At 41.1% G+C, this 22,888-nt stretch overlaps 1 protein-coding gene across 1 annotated transcript in view; it reads right to left on the bottom strand.

The window, feature by feature from the left end:
• myo10 (myosin X) overlaps positions 1-14,507 on the bottom strand; it is a 262,974-nt gene extending 248,467 nt beyond the window's left edge. Inside the window, exon 1 of the mRNA XM_055867578.1 lies at positions 14,093-14,507. Within this exon, the coding sequence (XP_055723553.1) occupies positions 14,093-14,113 (21 nt within the window). The 5' untranslated portion in view covers positions 14,114-14,507. The remainder of the gene's footprint in view (positions 1-14,092) is intronic.
• Between the last annotated feature and the right edge of the window lie 8,381 nt (positions 14,508-22,888).

Here is a 22,888-nt window from a genome sequence, read left to right as displayed (position 1 = left end):
ACATCTAATGAGTCTCACAACCGCAGACCATGTGTAACCATGCCAGCCCAGGACCTCCACATCCGGCTTCTTCACCTGCGGGATCGTCTGTGGGTGGGCCTGTACCCTCCCGGGTAGGGCGCTGGCAGTGCACCTCCTTGCACAAAGGCGGAGGTAGCGGTCCTGCTGCTGGGTTGTTGCCCTCCTACGGCCTCCTCCACGTCTCCTGATGTACTGGCCTGTCTCCTGGTAGCGCCTGCATGCTCTGGACACTACGCTGACAGACACAGCAAACATTTTTGCCACAGTTCGCATTGATGTGCCATCCTGGATGAACTGCACTACCTGAGCCACTTGTGTGGATTGTAGACTCCGTCTCATGCTACCACTTGAGTGAGAGCACTGCCAGCATTCAAAAGTGACCAAAACATCAGCCAGGAAGCATAGGAACTGAGAAGTGGTCTGTGGTCACCACCTGCAGAATCACTCCTGTTTTGGGGGGTGTCTTGCTAATTGCCTATAATTTCCACCTTTTGTCTATTCCATTTGCACAACAGCATGTGAAATTTATTGTCAATCAGTGTTGCTTCCTAAGTGGACAGTTTGATTTCACAGAAGTGTGATTGACTTGGAGTTAGTGTGTTGTTTAAGTGTTCCCTTTATTTTTTTGAGCAGTGTATATGCCATTCAGCAGACACTTTTATCCAAAGCAAATTACAGTCATCCGTGCATAAATTTTACATGTGGGTGGTCCTGGCAATCAAACCCACTAACCTGGTGTTAGAAGTGCCCTGCTCTACCAACTGAGCTACAAACAAACACAAATCAGCAGTACTTGCTTTGCATGCAGAGACAGTACAGTATGATTCACCTGAGCCAGAGACTTCATGGCAGCCGTGGAACACATATTGCAACTGGATAAAGACAAAAGACAATGTTGTTCTTGTTCCCTGGCAATTTTTGTTGGGGAAAAGAACAGAATAAAAAGAAACTTCAATGAACGCAGGGCTAACATGAACACTGAACGAAAGCGCAAGTTGTGATGATTCTGTGTAGCTCAGTTGCTACCGTTTGGCAAACACAAAGCCAGGGTTGTGGATTTGATTACCGCTGTGCCCACCCATACAAAAAAAAAATATTCACACACCACTGGATAACAGCGTCTGCTAAATGGAATATACTGTACAACTTAACATTTCTGCTCAGTACCTCTCGACCAAATTCATTAGAGGACTCAGAGAGAGCCTTCAAGTTAGACTTATGTCCGATGACCTCACTGAGGACTTCTGCACGGCAAGGCGTATTGTCTGAGTTCACGAGCAAAGACCATCCAAGACCGGAGCAGTTCCTGTACCAGGCCGTGATAAAGCCAGTCAGGACGCTCTCGATGGTGCAGCGGACGTATTTGGAGAGGATCCGGAGGCATAGCAATTGTTTTTAGCTGTCTGAAAATTGGTGGTGGTATTGTTGGTCCATGTCAAGTTCTTAATGATGTGGACGCCAAGGAACTTAAAACCACTGACTCTCTCCACTGCAGCCCCGTGGATGTGGATCGGGCGTATCCTATCCTCTGCTTCCTGAAATCGACAATCAACCCATTTGTTTTGCTGACGTTGAGGCTGTTGTCCTGGCACCACAATGCCAGTTCACTTACCTCCTACCTCGTCGTTGTCAGTGATCAGGCCTACCACCGTGGTGTCATCAGCAAACTTGATGATGGAGTTGGTGTCGTGCTTAGCCACACAGTCGTGGCTGAACAGGAAGTATAGCAGAGGGCTGAGGACACATCTCTGACGGGCCCCAGTGTTCAGAGTCAGTGTGGAGGAGAAGTTTGTTGCCAGTCCTCACAGCCTGTGTGTCTGCCTGTCAGGAAGTCCAGGATCCATTTGCAGAGGGTGGTCTCCAGGCCTAGGGCCCTGAGCTTGGTGACGAGCTTGGAGGGAACAATAGTGTTGAATACTGAACTGTAGTCAATTAACAGCATTCTCACATACAGTAGGTGTTCCTCTTTTCCAGGGGAGTTAGGCCATTGTGAATTGCAATGGACATGGCATCTTCTGTGGATCTGTTGGAGCTGTAGGCAAAATGGAGTGGGTCCAGTGCAGAGTGCGAATATACAGGGGCCCGAGGGGAGGGGGGGGGGGGGTTATTATTTGGGGTGGACAAACATCCGCAGGTAGCCTACTTTGTGAAGTTTTTTGTTTGACAATAAGATGAAAACATCATGACTGGCTGTGTTGTTGCCCAATTAAAATCTAATACAAAATGTTTACAGTTATATGACATGTCTTTACTATCAGGCCCATTCAAAATTACATAGGAGGTCCCCCCAAAAAATAGAGACCCCCTGAATGTCACAGTATAATTCACACTCTGACTCTGGTCCACTGTGTATGGCATGCAGACCTTGATGTGGGGACTACAGGGAGCATTGTTATCGAACATTGATTCAAGTTTGAGTCTGTATTGTCTTTTTGCATCCTTAATGGAGCTCGTACCTGCTTGCCTTGTACGCATCGTGCGCAACCGAGTCATCAGGGTTCGTTCTGCCCCTTCGCTTAGCAACCGGTGGCCCCACACTCAAAGACTTGCTGACCTACTTTCCATGTGTGTTTGTGTGCGTGTGTATATTACAGACTGGCAGCTGAGGCCAGTGTTGCCATGTGTTGGCCAGCTGTGGTCCCCCGGTGCGGATATCCAGAGTTTTGCAAAATTGTAGCGGAGAAGGGCAAATGCAGGAGAAGGGAGGGGGGGGGGGGGTGAATGTAAATACCGGCTTCCCTTTCTGGCTTTCTTCTAGTGGTAACAAGAGTCACCCTTGTTATACTCAAGACACCGTGATCTGTTACATTGAGCTATGGCATTAGGCAGGACATACTAAAAACGGACTGAACAACGAAGATAAAGTTATTTATTTGGTCTCAATGCTGTTTGTTCAGTCAGCGATGTGAAGAAGACGAGAAAAAAATGGGAGGTAGTCCAACCCTCTCGGCGTTTAAAATCTGTGTCGTAATTCATTAGTGCACACCGGAGCAAAACACTTTGCAATGGACGTGTTCAGGTATTCATTCCCCATTTCTGTCTGTTTTCTTCCATTTCACTTCTAGTGAATATGACCCTGGTCATCTGATGACTTCATAGCCTTTTTGGAACGGTTTCAAGGCACTGAGTGCCATTTCGTAGTCTTGCTAATAATGTTGGCAGAAGTGGTGAGGTATCACTCGGGTGACGACGTATAAACAACCTCTGAAGATTGTTTACCTGACCGGATCCTCATGTCCTTAGTTTCATGAAAAAAACACCTCAAAGCCTAACGTACCCATCTACCCAAACACACTATTACAGCTTTTTTTGAAATGACACTAATTACTTATTCAAAATTCTTGACAGGCACACGAAAAAGTATTACACAATTTTCTTCACAACGCATTTCATGTGTATTACACAATTTGATTTCTTTATAACCCATTCGTGTACACGACACACATTCCCATTGGTTGTGGCTAACGTTAGGACTGTGAGTAATAAATGTGTGATAGTTGCAATAAATACATCTCGCAAGTATTTTTATTGGAAGATATGGACATTTTGGATATGAGTTGGAACCTATTTTGGCGTTGAATAGAAATGGCTGATTAAAACCTAGGAACAGAAGCCCTTGCCTTTTGGAAAAGAGCGAATACATTCTTAAATCGCCTTGACCTTACAACGACATTCGAACCACAATGTATGTCATTGATAAGGGAGCTCCCACAGCAAATAGAACAAGGATCATGTGACCTGGCTGGTTTGGCTGTAACGCGGCAGCCTCTGGCACACATCTGCAGTATTGGCATAGTTTCAAATCCGGCCTAATGCCTTTTGACACAACCTCTATCTTTCCTACTGCCACACTCTCTCACTATCTGAACATACAAAATGGTATCCGTGAATGCATCTGACTCTGGGGAAGTAGATGAAGGGCTTCATTGCAAAAATCCCGCAGTGTCCCTTTAAGCCTTTAACGCTTAACATTAAACGCTTTCCCAACAGCGTGTATAAAAAAAAAAAGAACTGTTGAATCATTAAGCAGTTGAGTAGTGCTCTTAGAGAAAAAGTCCAGTAGCTCCTCCACCGTAACAGGGTTGCATGACCAGGAGATAATACAACTAAATAATCAAACAGAATGTCCAGACAAGACAAGCTTTTATCCATCATGAATCCATCTTACAACTCCCACATGATCTCACCTCGTGTCTTTATCTCTCTATAGAAAAAGTAAGAAGGGGCAGTTGATAAATAAAACTAGGCATAACCTAGAAACCAATTCGACCATTCACAAGTACTTTAATCACACCTCATATCTGCTCGGAACGATGAACGATAAAAGCAGTTGGTAAAAAAAAGGCAAGGTTAAAATGCATCGGGCTTTTCTTTGTTCAGTAGCTCTTACCGCATATAGGAGACAGCTTGTCACTGCACATAAATGAAACACGGTACGTTTGAGATATTTTTATGCTGTTTATAATTGACCAGCTAGACTGTCTGGAACACCGACCCAACAGGAGCCATTAGTGTCAGGAAGCCATTTTCTATTTCTCCTGATGATTTTGATATATTGCTTATGTATTTTATGCTGAAAAGCTTTACATTTTTTTTCAAATGGGATATTACATTAAAAAAAGCTTACTGAGTGACTACTCACTGGTTGAATCAAGATTGCTTCCACGTAATTTCATTGAAATTACATTGAACCAACATGGAATAGACGTTGAATTGAAGTCTGTGCCCAGTGGGTATCCTCAGCATTCTGTACTAAAGACAACAGACTGCATAACTGTATTTTCGTACAAGAAGCAAAGCTAATATCATGAATCAAAAAAGCTGCACCACTGATCGCAAAAACCTCAAAAAAAATGCGTGAACCAAAAACATGCAAAGAGGTGACAAGGAACCAAAAGTAGTATGTGTTATGAAGTATGAAGTGATGGAACACAACCATGGCCTGTATACAGGCGCACATATTGACTCAAGCAGGAGGACGGTAGAGGTAAGATGTTTCAGAGCCGTATGGAATGTTACCAGCAATCAGGCAGGAAATTGGGCCTTTTTTTATTGCATACCAAATGGAAAAGAATGCGAAACAGGGAGGGACTACCTGAAATGGTCAAATAAGAAACACATTTTTGTTTTACATTGCAAAGAGTTCTCTATGTTTTCTGTTGCCTGCCCTAATGAACACAACCCAGATTGTTTTTCTCAAGCTCATCCATCCGCACTGAAGAGTGTGGGTAAAAGTGGTTTATATTCCACACTAATTTACACCTTGACATGGTAAACAGAAACACACAGTGGCTCAGTGAGTATATCCTTACGGTTAGCAGCGAGGTGAAGACATGCCCAGTCTAGATGCTATAGAGATCTACATACTGAGCTGTATCGTGATGTTTGAAGCAGGGATTAACCTAGAAAACCGTAAAGTCAAAAGACTTTGAGGAATTTTGTGGACACTGACCTTTGTATTTGGGATGTTTGGGGGCTGTCTCCAAAAGGGAGCAGATTTTGGCCAAAAGTGTATTAAGCCATTGGGTATGTAAACAGTTGGTTCAATCAGTTCGTAGGAGATGCAGGATTGGATCATGTTTAATTTGTCACCGTCACAGTTGCTCTGTGACCTTACTCTGTCGGTTCAGGGCGGAGAAAACGCTTCGAGATACATTGTTCTGGCTTCGATCCAAAATATCTGCCTCCTGAGGAGGTGTTATTTCAAGAGTGGCGTGAAAAAGTGTTAAATGATCCAGCAGCCATTTTTCAGGAGAAACTTGACTGACTGGCTGGCTCACAGATTCTTCCTTATTTAATTTGGTAGGGTTACATGCACTAAAATGAAGGGCGAAATACGATACAACCCTCCTAAAAGTGTGCTAAGACAGGACCCTTGTTTTTGTTTCAGATGTTACAAATTGTCAAAGGCCAACTTCATGAAACTGGTAGGTGTACCTGTGGATGTATTTCAAGGCCTACCTTCAAATTCAGTACCTCTTTGCTTGACATCATGAGAAAATCAAAATAAAATCAGCCAAGACCTCAGAAAAACAATTGCAGACCTCCACAAGTCTGGTTCATCCTTGGGAGCAATTTCCAAATGACTGAAGGTACCATGTTCATCTGCACAGACAATAGTACGCAAGTATAAACACCATGGGACCACACAGCCATCATACCGCTCAGGAAGGAGACGCGTTCTGTCTCCTAGAGATGAACGTACTTTGGTGCGAAAAGTGAAAATCAATTCCATAACAACAGCAAAGGACCTTGTGAAGATGCTGGAGGAAACAGGTACAAAAGTATCTATATCCACAATAAAACGTGTCCTATATTGACATAACCTGAAAGGCCGCTCAGCAAGGAGGAAGCCACTACAAAACCGCCATAAAAAAGCCAGACTACGGTTTGGAACTGCACATGGAGAAATGTCCTCTGGTCTGATGAAACAAAAAATAGAACTGTTTGGCCATAATGACCATCGTTATGTTTTGAGGAAAAAGGGGGATGCTTGCAAGCCGAAGAACACCATCCCAACCATGAAGCACGGGGGTGGCAGCATCATGTTGTGGGGGTGCTTTGCTGCAGGAGGGACTGGTGCACTTCACAAAATAGATGGCATCATGAGGGAGGAAAATTATGTGGATATATTGAAGCAACATCTCAAGACATCAATCAGGAAGTTAAAGCTTGGTCGAAAATGGGTCTTCCAAATGGACAATGACCCCAAGCATACTTAAAAGTTGTGGCAAAATGGCTTAAGAACAACAAAGTCAAGGTATTGGAGTGGCCATCACAAAGCCCTGACCTCAATCCTATAGAACATTTGTGGGCAGAACTGAAAAAGTGTGTGCGAGCAAGGAGGCCTACAAACCTGACTCAGTTACACCATCTCTGTCAGGAGGAATGGGCCAAAATTCACCCAACTTATTCTGTGAAGCTTGTGGAAGGCTACCTGAAATGTTTGACCCAAGTTAAACAATTTAAAGGCAATGCAACCAAATACTAATTGAGTGTATGTAAACTTCTGACCCACTGGGAATGTGATGAAAGAAATAAAAGCTGAAAAAAATAATTCTCTCTACTATTATTCTGACATTTCATATTCTTAAAATAAAGTGGTGATCCTAACTGACCTAAGACAGGGACTTTTTACTAGGATTAAATATCAGGAATTGTAAAAAAAAACTGTGTTTAATGCATTTGGCTAAGGTGTATGTAAATTTTCGACTTCAACTGTACATGCTCCAACAAATTTCATGTCCTGACATTCAAACCTTTACAAGCCTACTTCGTAACACATTAATAACCCATACATACCACACTCATTAGCAGTTTCACACGTGCTTATGTCGACTTGAGCCAACAACCACCAAGTTGATATTTTTGTTATGTTTTGCCATTGTTGCCTTGCAGTTGTTGCTTATGAATGCTGGTATGTATGGTTTATAACTGTGTTATGAAGTACATAAGTAGGTACCCGTCAAGTTAAGTGTTCCCAAATATTCACTTGTATGGCTGTTTGTCTTGTGTCCAGTTTATTAACTTGTAATTAATCTCGACAATTGTCCACATAATGAAGCTTCAGACTAAGCACATGTTCAGTAAGAACAGGAATACACGCTAACCGCATTGGATAGAAGACAAAGAAGGCAGCTGAGCACAAAATTATAAATCTGCAAGATCTTAAATTCCATCTAGCCGTTTCACAGGTGTCATGTTTCAACCCTTGAAGAAGCCGGAAGAAAGAAAGCCACTTCAACATCTAACACAGCACTGCTGCTTTGAATTCATCATGAGAGCGTTTCAGTATAATGTGGGTATATAGACTGTGTTTGTTGTGGTAACACTATTAACATCATGATTAGGCTATTATATTTTATGCCCTTAATGAGAAATGCAGACAGTTGCGGGCTATGGGAGTAGCCTGCAAAGCAGAGGTATTCTAGAATGATTTCACGAGGTTGTATTCACAGAGGCTCAACATATTTTGCTCATGAAACAGTTAGGTCACAGTGTCCTCAATAAGTGACTGATGCATTGAAAGAGTATATTCGGTGTTTGAGATTTTTTTTTTAACGATCACCGATGATCGTTTTATCAGCAACTGTACAAGAAGTACCCTCGCAAAATAGTTATACTGATAAAATGATATGAAAGAAACCCTCTTTAGTGAAGTGAGCTGACACTGTCTTAAATCTCTTATGGGTTTCAAATGTTGAGACATACCGTATCTATCAAAAAATGCTTCCATGATTCAAATGGCCATTGGTCATGTCAGCACTCAGTCCCACAGACCTGCCACAAGTGTAGAATAAAGTTGTCCCTCAGTGCCCAGGATGTAGTTTCACTTTCTAACAGTTTTCATTCTTCAGTTTAAGATTTGCATAGGGGAAATCAGCCTAGTTGACCCGGAGCTGCACTAGGGGGAAACTTCTACCAGTAAAGTGCTAGTGTTATTAGTGACACATCAGGTAGCCTTGGACCTGATACAATGCATTCAAAAAGTATACACCCTTTTACTTTTTCCCCATGTTTTGTTTTGTTACAGCCTGAATTTAAAATGGATTAATGTGTATGTGTCACTGGCCTATGCATACTACCCCATAATGTCAAAGTGAAATAGTTTTGACATTTTTACACATTTATTAAAAATGTAAAGTTTAAATGTCTTGAGTCAAGAAGTGTTCAACCCCTTTGTTATGGCAAGCCTAAATAAGTTCAGGAGTAAAAATATGCTTAACAAGTCACATAATATGTTGGATGGACTCTGTGTGCAATAATTGTGTTTAAGATTTTTGAATGACTACCTCATCGCTGTACCCCACACATACAATTGTCTGTAAGGTCCCTCAGTCAAGCAGAACATTTCAAACACAAAGAAGAAGAAAAAAAAGCAGATATTGAATATCCCTTTGAGCATGGTGAAGATATTAAATACACTTTGGATGGCATATCAATACACCCAGTCACTACAAAGATACAGGCGTCCTTTCTAACTCAGTTGCCAGAGAGGAAGGAAACCGCTCAGAGATTACACCATGAGGCCAACGGTGAATTTAAAACAGTTACAGAGTTTAATGGCTGTGATAGGAGAAAACGGAGGATGGATCAACATTGTAGTTACCCCACAATACTAACCTAATTGACAGAGTGAAAAAAGGGAAACCTGTACAGAATAAAGTATTCCAAAACATGCATCCTATTTGCAACAAGGCACTAAAGTAATACTGCAAAAAATGTGGTAAAGCAATAAAACTTTTGCCCTGAATATAAAGTGATGTTTGGGGAAAATCCAATAGAACACATTACTGAGTACCACTCTCCATATTTTCAAGCATAGTGTTGGCTGCATCATGTTATGGGTATGCTTGAAATAGTTAAGGACTGGGGAGTTTTTCAAGATACAAAAAACAAACAGAAGGGAGCTAAGCACAGGCAAAATCCTAGAGGAAACCGTGGTTCAGTCTGCTTTCCACCAGACACTGGGAGATGACATTTCAGCAGGACAATAAGCTAAAACACAAGGCCAAGGTTTCTTAGCAAGAACACACAGAATGTTCCTGGGCGGTCGATTTACAGTTTTGACTTACATCTGCTTGGAAATCTATGGAAAGACTTGAAAATGGCTGTCTTGCAATGATCAACCATCAATTTGACAGAGCTTGAAGAATTATTTTAAGAATAATGGGCAAATGTTGTACAATGCAGGTGTGCAAAGCTATTAGAGACGTACCCAGAAAGACTCACAGCTGTAATCGCTGCCAAAGGTGATTCTAACATGTATTGACTCAGCGGTGTGAACACTTATGTAAATGCAATATTTCTGTATTTCATTTTCAATACATTTTCAATACATGTTTCACTTTGTCATTATAGGGTATTGTGTGTCATCCATTTGAATCAATTTTGAATTCATGCTGTAACACAACAAAATGTGGAATAAATCAAGGGATAGGAATATTTTCTGAAGGTACTGTAGGTGGAAAGTGAAGTCTGCCTAAGCTATCTTGAAACAAGTCCGCTCACAACACAGCAGTTCAAATAAACACAAGCCCATTCAACTGACAGTGCTGATAGACATTGAACCGTCTGACTCTGCTGTGTCAAGACCGACTGGCCACTGGATAAGGTTGTAGGCTACTAAAAATGAGCCATGGTCTACAGGAAAACCTACTTGTGAATGTTATCTTACCAATCTATGGAAACGTACAATAAAATGGCCAGTGGTGAGTGCCGTCTATTACCACTAAATGAATGAGCACTCAACCTCGAAGCCAGTCAGTGTTTTGACTTTTGAACATCATGACCGAAAAGGATATATCTATATGTATCTACCTTTGGGAAATAAGCTAATCTACATTCTCTGCACAACCTTTACTGGTTGGAAGCGAGTTTGTTTCCTTGTCAAATGCCCTTTTCCTTAAAGACTGGGGGCTTTGTTTCAGGCAGAGATTAACTGAGAGATATAAAGGCAGGCAGGCCGATATTTGAGACTACTCTGTGTGAGCCTGCCTACTTCTGGCAATGAGAAATATTCATTGTTTTTCAGAATTTCTAGATCCTTGGCGATCGTCCTGTTGTCATGCAACAAGGATATCAACGAACTGTTGCTTCTACTTGTTTGCCTACTTTGGTTGATTATGGTAATGATCATGCCTTTTCTACCTGAGGGGGAAATGGGTTTTGAAATGATATTCAGCCACATTCAGCCACACCCACGCCAATAAACAAACACATCATACGTAATGATAGATAGATAGGTGAAGTCAACTTTCCCAACTGTCAGTGGTGGTGCAATAACCGCTTGGGGCAAAGTGATATTCAGGTGTGACTCAAACATCAACACTTTTTCAGGTGGAGCTTATACCTGCATCATCAAAAGGGAGTGGTGTTCTTTTCATCATGCAGGTATCACAAATCAACTGTCATTGTGGACCAGGAAGAGTAGATGATGCATTTGCAGTGGCTAATGGGGATCCTAATAAATACCAAAATTGTATGTACACTGTGGTTTCGACACAGTATTTCCCTGACTCACACAGCAAATTAGCAAGTGTTACCTAGTGCTGATTTTTCAATGTACCCTTCCCCATTTTTTCGTGTTGATTCAGGTATTAAATTAACTCTTTAAGTGTTAAATTAACACTCATTGGTTAAAAAGAACATCAGTTGTGCTGTTAATAACCCGTGTTAAACCGAAACCACACATTTACATTTACATTTAAGTCATTTAGCAGACGCTCTTATCCAGAGCGACTTACAAATTGGTGCATTCACCTTATGACATCCATACCATCATTATCATATTTCCCAGCATGTTCTATTGCAGGATGTTCATTAGAATTGTTTGTTTCAATATCTATGTTTTTGCATGTACTTTGACTGATTAATTAATCATATGCTACTCAAATATAAATAACATACATTTTTCAAAACTAATTCAATCTGTTACTTGGAAATGTTTTTTCCAGATTAAATGGTTTAGGTAGTCTCATATCTTATCATTTTCAACCTGGCAGCCATTCTAAATGTAGGCTGCGGGTGAATAAAAGTGTTGGATATCCCCACTGGCTGGATTCCAATAGGAATTACACATTACTTTGCAAGCCATCATAATGTGACTCGTATCCCTGAAAACCATGAGTTTCAGGCCACTGTATTTGTGTAAAACTAGGCCCTCAAAATAATGCCTCATCAAATACTTAATTTAACTTAATTTTAATTATAACATATTCACTTAGGATCTCACTTGTTGAAGGCCACCAGGCTGAACATGGATGCAGGTTACCATCAAGGATCTCTTTGTACTTTGCTCCGTTCATCTTTGCCTCAATCCTGACTAGTCTCCCAGTCCCTGCCGCTGAAAAACATCCACACAGCATGATGCCGCCACCACCACCATGCTTCACAATAGGGATGGTGCCAGGTTTCCTCCAGAACGTGACGCTTGGCATTCAGGCCAAAGAGTTTGATCTTGGTTTCATCAGACCAGAAAATCTTGTTTCTCATGGCCTGAGAGTCTTCAGGTGCCTTTCGGCAAACTGATAGCGGGCTGTCATGTGCCTTTTACTGAGGAGTGGCTTCCGTCTGGCCAATCTACCATAAAGGCCTTATTGGTGGAGTGCTGCAGAGATGGTTGTCCTTCTGGAAGGTTCTCTGATCTCCACCGAGGAACTCTAGAGCTCTGTCAGAGTGACCATTGGGTTCTTGGTCACCTCCCTGACCAAGGCCCTTCTCTCCCGATTGCTCAGTTTGGCCTGGCGGCCAGCTCTAGGAAGAGTCTTGGTGCTTCCAAACTTCTTCCATTTAATAATGATGGAGGCCACTGTGTTCTTGGGAAACTTCAATGCTGCCGAATATTTTTGGTACCCTTCACCCAGATCTGTGCCTCGACAGAATTCTGTCTCAGAGCTCTACAGACAATTCCTTTAACCTCTTGGCTTGGTTTTTGCTCTGACAACTGTGAGATCTTATATAGACAGGTATGTGCCTTTGCAAATCATGTCCAATTAATTTAATTTACCACAGGTGGACTCCAATTAAGTTGTAGAAACATCTCAAGGATGATCAATGGAAATAGGATGCACCTGAGCTCAATTTCGAGTCTCATAGCAAAGGGCCTGAATACTTACGTAAATAAGGTATTTGTTTTTTGTTTTTAATACATTTGCAAACATTTCTAAAAACCTGTTTTTGCTTTGTCTTTATGGGGTATTGTGTGTAGATTGCTGAGGATTTTTTTTTTTATCCGTTTCAGAATAAGGCTGTAACGTAACCAAAAAAAATGTAAAGTCAAGGGGTCTGAATAATTTACAAAGGCACTGTATTATCATTCACAATGGATGAAGAAAAAATTACTGAGAAGGAATCTCAAAAATCAGACATCCCTACATTTGTGCGCAGCAGGCTAGTTAGCCCACTTCTATGTGTGCTCAGTTGCGCATGCTCTGTCAACATTAAGAGGACAGAGAAACAAGACACATGCTGATTGCGCACAAACAAAACCCAATGAACAAATTGACCAAACTTGTAAATGGTATGAAATAAATCAAAACTTCTTTTTCATAAGTGTAGCAGGTTCTGAACTCTCCAAATAACGTTTCCACACCGAGAAAGCGAACGGTTAAAGTGCAACACACCCCTCCCCTTCTTCTTGTCTCAACATTTCAAATGATACTCAAGACACAGTTTTTTTTCACACACATATTTTAGATGCATTGCTAATCATCTCAATAATCAGCTAGGCCTATTGCCACACGTGTTGTGTAGACACTGGACCAATGTTGAATTGAACACCATCAGTGTTGATTTAACACTGGATCATTTTGTATGCAGGTTAAACTTACAAGCATTTTGTGTTTTATCCCATGTTTTATCCCATTTAAGATCTCAGGTTTTTATGAAGAGGATCAATATAGAGCAGTAAGCTAATAGCAACTGTGGGATAACAATATTGAAAATATTGAAAGGTATAAAGCATTATCAGTTCTTTAACGAACATGATTAAACTGTAATAACAAGCAGACGTAGTAACGAGGATCATAGTGTTTGGGTTTTCTATAGGCTATAAATATGCATGCCTATTGTCAAATCAACAAGAGTTAATTGTCGGCTAATTACAGTTTCCCTTTACTCAAGTGGTGTAGGTTGAATCCATATTCTATTGCTTCTATTATTAGCTTTCGCAGGATGTCTTCGAGGAGGAAACGTGAAAAAACGAAGGTACGGAAATGCCAGAGTTCTACTTGGAAAAGGTCCAAACCCCTGTTTTATCCAGAAGCATTTGACACACAGCATAAATCTATGAGCTAGCGTTACGACCCACTGTTTGATGAACTCTCTCACATTATTGCATTATAAAGGAACGACGTTACAGAAATAAGAAAAATTGCTATTCATTCGTATTCCTTAGAGCGCATAAATACAAGTATTTTTCCTATAGGTTACATGGCATCAACTTTCAGCCCCCCCCAAAATAATTAAAGTTGTTTCCCATCACTTTCTTGAAATATAATTCCTACTACAGACTTGTTTTAACCAACAATGATGCGTTTTTATTAGAACAAAGTTTTAATAGTCAACTTACCTCGGTGAAAAAATTATCCATCGTCCTTAAATTAATCCACAAGGATCTCTGTATGCTAATCGCGCAGGCAAAACATGTGTTTTGATGTACAGGGCAAATGCATCTTGTTTAGTCCATGATCAGAAATACATCTCTTCCAATAGTTCTCGGGACAGGGAAAAAAGGAATCAATTCGCCTGCAACTTCTGCCTTTGTTTCATAGATTACATTTCCAGGAAAATCAGCATTTGTTATTTAAAATAAAATAAAAATCAGTCTTCCGATATTGGAGAAAAACGGGACTTGCTGCGCGATAAAACTCAGTATGGAGGGAGATCAAATGCTGTTCACCTGGACACTTTGTCTGCCGGACATTCACATTGGTAAATAGTCCAACTTGCTTAAGTAAAGTATTTGTGGCGACTGGCGAGCCAAGTTTGGAGTGACTCCATCCGTAGATACTGTAGCTCCACCCAGCACTGGTTTGAATGGTAAAGTAAATCTCACCCCAGGATTGCCTCTCTTCCCCCGCCTGCCGTCCAAAGTAGCCTAACGTTTGAAACCTGACTGCGGACTGCCGCTGCGGAGATTTTCAAATAGTGTGAAATAAAACAGTGTGAAAAAGTAACAGTCTATGTCAATTGAGTTTTTCTATATAAGTAGGCAATAGGCATATGCACATGGATTCCATCGCGTGTAATCAAATAATGGAGTGTGCAGCTCACAATCATCTTATGAAACGGAAACTGACATAGGCCTATCGCACTGGGCACACACTGGTTGAGTGACTATTGTCTCCACGTCTTTTCAATGACATTATGTTGTATCAACATAAAATAGACATTGAATTGAAGTCTGCCCAGTAGGACTTTGCAATATAGTGCAATTGCAGACCACAATTTGGGGCGTTTCTTGATGTGGGCTTTCCTTGATATCAGGAAACGCCCATTGATGCCTGCCATTGGACAGTCCATTGATATCTGCCAATGATGAGTTCCTGCACTGTCCCACTCAGTTTATATCAAGAAGCCATTTCCTGGATTTCAGATGTCAAAAAAGCACGTTTTAAAGGAATGCTTTAGCTATGATTAGAATTGCATTTCTTCTGGCAAAGTGAGAGGCTAATAACTCTGGTGCCGTTCAGCTATCCTCAGCCAGAAACCTCACAATCTTAACCCGGTCAAGTTTGGTTTCTGTGCAAACCTTAGACACTGTAGAAGGCAACTAAACATGTTTCATCATTCCATGTTACATTTTGTCTACAGAACATGTCAATTAGCCCATGAAGATCAGACATCATTACGCACCAATGGACGAGCAGCATTCACTTGATTGATAGTGTCTTGGTCCAATGACCACCTATTGTTTTGAAACATAGCTAGGTAGATAGCCAACGAGCTGGGATTTCCAGATATACAGTGCCAGTCAAAAGTTTGGACACGCCTACTCATTCTAAGTTTATTTTATTTTATACATTGTAAAATAATAGTGAAGACTTTAAAACTATGAAATAACACATATGGAATCATGTAGTAACCAACGACTGTCAAAACATATTTTATATTCAAGATTCTTCAAAGTAGCCACCCTTTGCCTTGATAACAGCTTTGCACAATGTTGGCATTCTCTCAACAGGCTTCATGGGGTAGTCACTTGCAATGCGTTTCAATTAACAAGTGTACCTTGTTAAAAGTAAATTTCTTTACTTCTTTATGCATTTGAGCCAATCGCTTGTGTTGTGACAAGGTAAGGGTGGTATACAGAAGATAGCTCTATTGGGTAAACGACCAAGTCCATATTATGGCAAGAACAGCTCAAATAATTTAAGACAAACGACAGTCCATCATTACTTTAAGACATGAAGGTCAGTCAATTCGGAAGTGCCGTCGCAAAAACCATCAAGCGCTATGATGACACTGGCTCTCATGAGGAACGCCACAGGAAAGGAAGACCCAGAGTTACCTCTACTGCATCTCAGATTGCTGCCCAAATAAATGCTTCACAGAGTTCAAGTAACAGACATCTCAACATCAAGTGTTCAGAAGAGACTGCGTGAATCAGGCCTTCATGTTCAAATTGCTGCAAAGACACCACTACTAAAGGACACCAATAAGAAAAAGAGACTTGCTTGGGACAAGAAACATGAGCATTGGACATTCGACCGGTGGAAATCAGTTTTTTGGTCTGATGAGTCCAAATTTTTGATTTTTGGTTCCAACCGCCATGTCTTTGTGAGACGCAGAGTAGGTGAACAGATGATCTCCGCATGTGTGGTTTTCACCGTGAAGCATGGAGGAGGAGGTGTGATGGTGTGGGAGTGCTTTTCTGGTTACATTGTCTGTGATTTATTTAGAATTCAAGGCACACTACCAGCATTGCTACCACAGCATTCTGCAGCGATACACCATCCCATCTGGTTTGCGCTTAGTGGGACTATCATTTGTTTTTCAACGGGACAATGACCCAACACACCTCCAGGCTGTGTAAGGGCTATTTGACCAAGAAGGAGAGAGAGTGATGACCTGCATCAGATGACCTGGCCTCCACAATCACCTGACCTCAACAAAATTGAGATGGTTTGGGATGAGTTGGACCGCAACGTGAAGGAAAAGCAGCCAACAAGTACTCAGCATATGTGGGAACTCCTTCAAGACTGTTGGAAAAGCATTCCTCATGAAGCTGGTTGAGAGAATGCCAAGAGTGTGCAAAGCTGTCATCAAGGCAAAGGGTGACTACTTTGAAGAATCTAAAATATACAATATATTTTGATTTGTTTAACTCTTTTCTTAGTTACTACATGATTCTGTATGTGTTATTTCGTAGTGTTGATGTCTTCACTATTATTATACAATGTAGAAAACAGTAAAATTAAGAGAAACCCTTGAATGAGTAGCTGTGCCCAAACTTGTACCCAGACTGGTACTGTATATATACTGTATCTGGTTTACAATTTAGAAATGAAAGCACTTTATGCATCTAGTTTGCCTGACAATTCAATCTGAATTCTTCCGCTGCTCTATGTTCGCTACATACTTCAGTCTGAGACTGACATAATTTAAGTAGTTTGTGGTGATGTCAAAATGAGGTGTGTTGTACAAAAGTCATCCGCGATTGGATCATTTCTAACCAATTAGAGAATCAAAGGCAATGACCAATTTTCAAAATGCTGCTTTACACACGTGTGTTCTGGCTTTGGCTCAACCCATTGGTTTCTGGGACCAATCAGAGCGGTTAGAATGTGTTTGCGTTCTGGGTACTCAGATTCAGACTCATTGCAGAGAAGAAACTAAAGTCTGTGGGTGTGGTGTAGCGTTTGGCTGGAGCAAGGAGTTTGGGTAGCCAGGCAAGTATCTAGTCTATTTGAAGGTTTCAAAAGATTGTTGTGTGTAAAACCAGTCTACTAATGCCAAAAAATACAGTCAGTCCACCCTCAAAACACTAGTTTACTATTGTTAGATTATGCAATAGCCTATCATCTATAACTATATACAGGAAACAAAAATATAAATGCAACATGTAAAGTATCGGTCTTATGTTTTATGAGCTGAAATAAAAGATCCCAGAAATTTTCCATATGCACAAAAAGCTTATTTCTCTCACATTTTGTGCACAACATTTGTTTACATCCCTGTTAGTGAGCGTTTCTCCTTTGCCAAGATAATACATCCACCTGACAGGAGTGGCATATCAATAACTGATTAAACAGCATGATCATTACACAGGTGCACCTTGTGCTGGGGATGATAAAAGTAAACTTTAAAATGTGCAGTTTTGTCACACAACACAATGCCAAAGATGTCTTAAGTTTTGAGGGAGCGTGTAATTGATATGCTGACTCAAAGAATGTTCACCAGAGCTGTTGCCAGTGAATTGAATGTTCATTAATCTAACATAGCCGCCTCCAACGTCGTTTTAGAGAATTTGGCAGTACATCCAACCAGCCTCACAACCGCAGGTCCAGGTTGCGAGCCCGACTGTTTTCCATTCTGAGTATTACCAACCCAGACAGTCTTTTCTGAGACATTGTGCATTATATGTCCATTGCGCTGCTTACAATTTAAAATGAGTCTTGAATTATGCACGCCAAGCACCAGAGATAAGGGTTTGTTGATATTGCAACCACAACTCAAATGCTGGTTTACCAGTATGATCAAAATTGTAAACTGCTTTCTTTTGTTTGAGCCCAAAAGAACTGTTGTCCGCTAAAGATGATCATCTGTTTGCATCTACCAATTTATTGGCTGTCCAGTTTCCAGACGACCTGTCCCAGAACTTCCTATACAGTTCGTCTCTTTCCGTAATGTGGTGAGGTTGCCAAATAAGGAGAATGCGAGAGGCTCAATTAAAGATGTTGCATAACTGCTGTATTTGCACCACTCCCTTCTGCCCAGTTTCCCTGATGTTGCTACGACTGTCGCTTCTGCGGAGAGATCGTTTTCTACACTAAAACTCATAAAGAACTACCAAAGGAGCATTAGGTTTTTGGTCTGCTACGTTTTGAACATCTGAGTAAGCACCACTTATTGTACTGGCCTCATAGCCTGACCACGGAATTTGTTCACCGATATCTCCTTGCTTTCAATCAGTTAAATTATTTATTAACAACAACAAAAATAGACATTGATGAAAGTCGCATTGGCCCCCAGAGCTCATGCCCCCTCCCCCATATTCTATGTACGACTACATTCACTTTTCATTTTGTGATGTGAAAATGAAGATTCTTTACATATAGGATATTCCAAATGTTGCTCTGTGTATCTGTTTGGACTTGGCTTCAAGGGGAATCATGTTACAGTAGGGCTCTCCAACCCTGTTCCCTCAGAGCTACCGTCCTGTACATTTTCACGCCAACTTTAATCTAGCCCACATGGTAATTAGCTGGTTGATAAGCTGAATCAGGTTAGTTACAACTGGTGTTGGAGCGAAAACCTACAGGAAGTTAGCTCTCCAGGGACAGGGTTGGAGAGCCATGTGTTACAGACTACAGTTAACAATGGACAATTTTACTTGGTTTCATGGCATGGTATGAATCGCCATCTATTGGCCAATCAGAATACTAACAATGAAATGCATCGAATACGTTTCTTGTTCATAGTGCATGGCATACATTTTTATGCAAATTATTGGTCTATCAATTTGATGAATTTATTTTTCATAAAATAACTGTTTTTTATTCTCTTTTAAAACAGTGAAACAAATACAACACTTAAGCACGTTGAATATACATTCTTTAGTCAGAATCAGAATCACTTTTATTCGGCAAGAACATTTACATATAGCCGGAACTTGACTTGGTGAAATGGTGCAGAGAGCAATAGACAAAATATAAAGACACAATAAATAAAGACAGAGGAATTTACACATAGTCTACATACAGTATATACACATAGGTACAGAAAAGATAGAACAATTACACATCATAGGAGACTATGAGCAAATTTATAGTGGAGGATATACAATTTACATTGGAAATATATCTACTGTATATCAATAGCTAAGATTCAAAATATCAATATGCAGTGTTTGAACAAAAACATAATTATGGGTAGCAGTTTATTTTAAGGTGCAAAAGTATACAGTGCCTTCAGAAAGTATTCACACCCCTTGAGTTTTTTTTCACATTGTTGCGTTACATCCTGAATTGAAAACGGATTAAATTGAGATCTTGTGTCACTGGCCTACACACAATGGGGAATTAAAAGAAATGGAATAGAACTAAGCACAGGCAAAATCCAAGAGGACAATCTCGTTCAGTTTGCTTTCCAACAGACACGGAGAGACAAATTCACCTTTCAGCAGGATAATAACATAAAACACAAGGCCAAATATACACTGGAGTTGCTTAACAAGACAACATGAAATGTTCCTGAGTGGCCTAGTTACTGTTTTGACACAAATCGGCTTGAAAATCTATGGCAAGATGTCTAACAACCAACGACAGAGCTTGAAGAATTTAACAATTATGAGCAAATATTGTACAATCCAGGTGTGCAAAGTCCTTAGAGACTTATCCAGAAAGACTCGGTGATTCTAACATGCATTGTCTCAGGGGTGTGAATACTTCTGTAAATTAGATATTTCTGTATTTCATTCTCAATAAATTTGCAAACATTTCTAAAAACATGTTTTCACTTTGTCGTTATGGCACATTGTTTGTAGATGGGTAAAAAAAATGTAATCCATCTTGAATTCAGGCTGTAACACAACAACATGTGTTATAATTTATGGGGTGTGAATACTTTCTGAAGGCACTGTAGCTAACAAGGCCTTTAGTATGTCCTATTAGCCATATATTAGGCCTGAATTAAGGTGTCGATGAGGTGTCAACTATTCGCACACCCCGTACAAACACATTTAAAACATACAAATCAACAAAAGCAGACTTTCCCTCATTGAAACTCAGGCAAATAAATACAAAGTAAAAAATGTAGCATCATTGTCCAAATACATATGGAGAGCATTGTAAACATGCAGCAAGTACTAATACATTGCGGTCATTCTAATTTCAAATCAAATCAAATTTATTTATATAGCCCTTCTTACATCAGCTGATATCTCAAAGTGCTATGCAGAAACCCAGCCTAAAACCCCAAACAGCAAGCAATGCAGGTGTAGAAGCACGGTGGCTAGGAAAAACTCCCTAGAAAGGCCAAAACCTAGGAAGAAACCTAGAGAGGAACCAGTCCTCTTCTGGGTGTGCCGGGTGGAGATTATAACAGAACATGGCCAAGATGTTCATAAATGACCAGCATGGTGAAATAATAATAATCACAGTAGTTGTCGAGGGTGCAGCAAGTCAGCACCTCAGGAGTAAATGTCAGTTGGCTTTTCATAGCTGATCATTAAGAGTATCTCTACCGCTCCTGTTGTCTCTAGAGAGTTGAAAACAGCAGGTCTGGGACAGGTAGCACGTCCGGTGAACAGGTCAGGGTTCCATAGCCGCAGGCAGAACAGTTGAAACTGGAGCAGCAGCACGGCCAGGTGGACTGGGGACAGCAAGGAGTCATCATGCCAGGTAGTCCTGAGGCATGGTCCTAGGGTTCAGGTCCTCCGAGAGAGAGAATTAGAGAGAGCATACTTAAATTCACACAGGACACCGGATAAGACAGGAGAAGTACTCCAGATATAACAAACTGACCCTAGCCCCCCGACACATAAACTACTGCAGCATAAATACTAGAGGCTGAGACAGGAGGGGTCAGGAGACACTGTGGCACCATCCGATGATACCCCGGACAGGGCCAAACAGGAAGGATATAACCCCACCCACTTTGCTAAAGCACAGCCCCCACACCACTAGAGGGATATCTTCAACCTACAACTTACCATCCTGAGACAAGGCCGAGTATAGCCCACAAAGATCTCCTCCACGGCACAACCCAAGGGGGGGCGCCAACCCAGACAGGAAGATCAAGTCAGTGACTAAACCCACTCAAGTGACGCACCCCTCCTAGGGACGGCATGAAAGAGCACCAGTAAGCCAGTGACTCAGCCCCAGTAATAGGGTTAGAGGCAGAGAATCCCAGTGGAGAGAGGGGAACCGGCCAGGCAGAGACAGCAAGGGCAGTTCGTTGCTCCAGAGCCTTTCCGTTCACCTTCACACTCCTGGGCCAGACTACACTCAATCATATGACCCACTGAAGAGATGAGTCTTCAGTAAAGACTAAAAGGTTGAGACCGAGTCTGCGTCTCTCACATGGGTAGGCAGACCATTCCATAAAAATGGAGCTCTATAGGAGAAAGCCCTGCCTCCAGCTGTTTGCTTAGAAATTCTAGGGACAATTAGGAGGCCTGCGTCTTGTGACCGTAGCGTATGTGTAGGTATGTACGGCAGGACCAAATCGGAAAGATAGGTAGGAGCAAGCCCATGTAATGCTTTGTAGGTTAGCAGTAAAACCTTGAAATCAGCCCTGCCTTAACAGGAAGCCAGTGTAGGGAGGCTAGCACTGGAGTAATATGATCACATTTTTTGGTTCTAGTCAGGATTCTAGCAGCCGTATTTAGCACTAACCTAAGTTTATTTAGTGCTTTATCCAGGTGGCCTGAAACTAGAGCATTACAGTAGTCTAACCTAGAAGTAACAAAAGCATGGATTAATTTTTCTGCATCATTTTTGGACAGAAAGTTTCTGATTTTTGCAATGTTACGTAGATGGAAAAAAGCTGTCCTTGAAACAGTCTTGATATGTTCGTCAAAAGAGAGATCAGGGTCCAGAGTAATGCCGAGGTCCTTCACAGTTTTATTTGAGACGACTGTACAACCATCAAGATTAATTGTCAGATTCAACAGAAGATCTCTTTTTTTCTTGGGACCTAGAACAAGCATCTCTGTTTTGTCCGAGTTTAAAAGTAGAAAGTTTGCAGCCATCCACTTCCTTATGTCTGAAACACAGGCTTCTAGCGAGGGCAATTTTGGGGCTTCACCATGTTTCATTGAAATGTACAGCTGTGTGTCATCCGCATAGCAGTGAAAGATAATATTATGTTTTCGAATGACATCCCCAAGAGGTAAAATATATAGTGAAAACAATAGTGGTCCTAGAACGGAACCTTGAGGAACACCGAAATTTACAGTTGATTTGTCCGAACAAACCATTCACAGAGACAAACTGATATCTTTCCGACAGATAATATCTAAACCAGGCCAGAACTTGTCCGTGTAGACCAATTTGGGTTTCCAATCTCTCCAAAAGAATGTGGTGATCGATGGTATCAAAAGCAGCACTAAGGTCTAGGAGCACGAGGACAGATGCAGAGCCTCGGTCTGACGCCATAAAAAGGTAATTTACCACCTTCACAAGTGCAGTCTCAGTGCTAT

Source organism: Salvelinus fontinalis, chromosome 17, assembly GCF_029448725.1.
Source record: "Salvelinus fontinalis isolate EN_2023a chromosome 17, ASM2944872v1, whole genome shotgun sequence".
Classification (NCBI taxonomy): Eukaryota; Metazoa; Chordata; class Actinopteri; order Salmoniformes; family Salmonidae; genus Salvelinus; species Salvelinus fontinalis.
The sequence above is the reverse complement of the archived record's forward strand: the minus strand, read 5'-3'. Positions and strand labels throughout refer to the sequence as shown.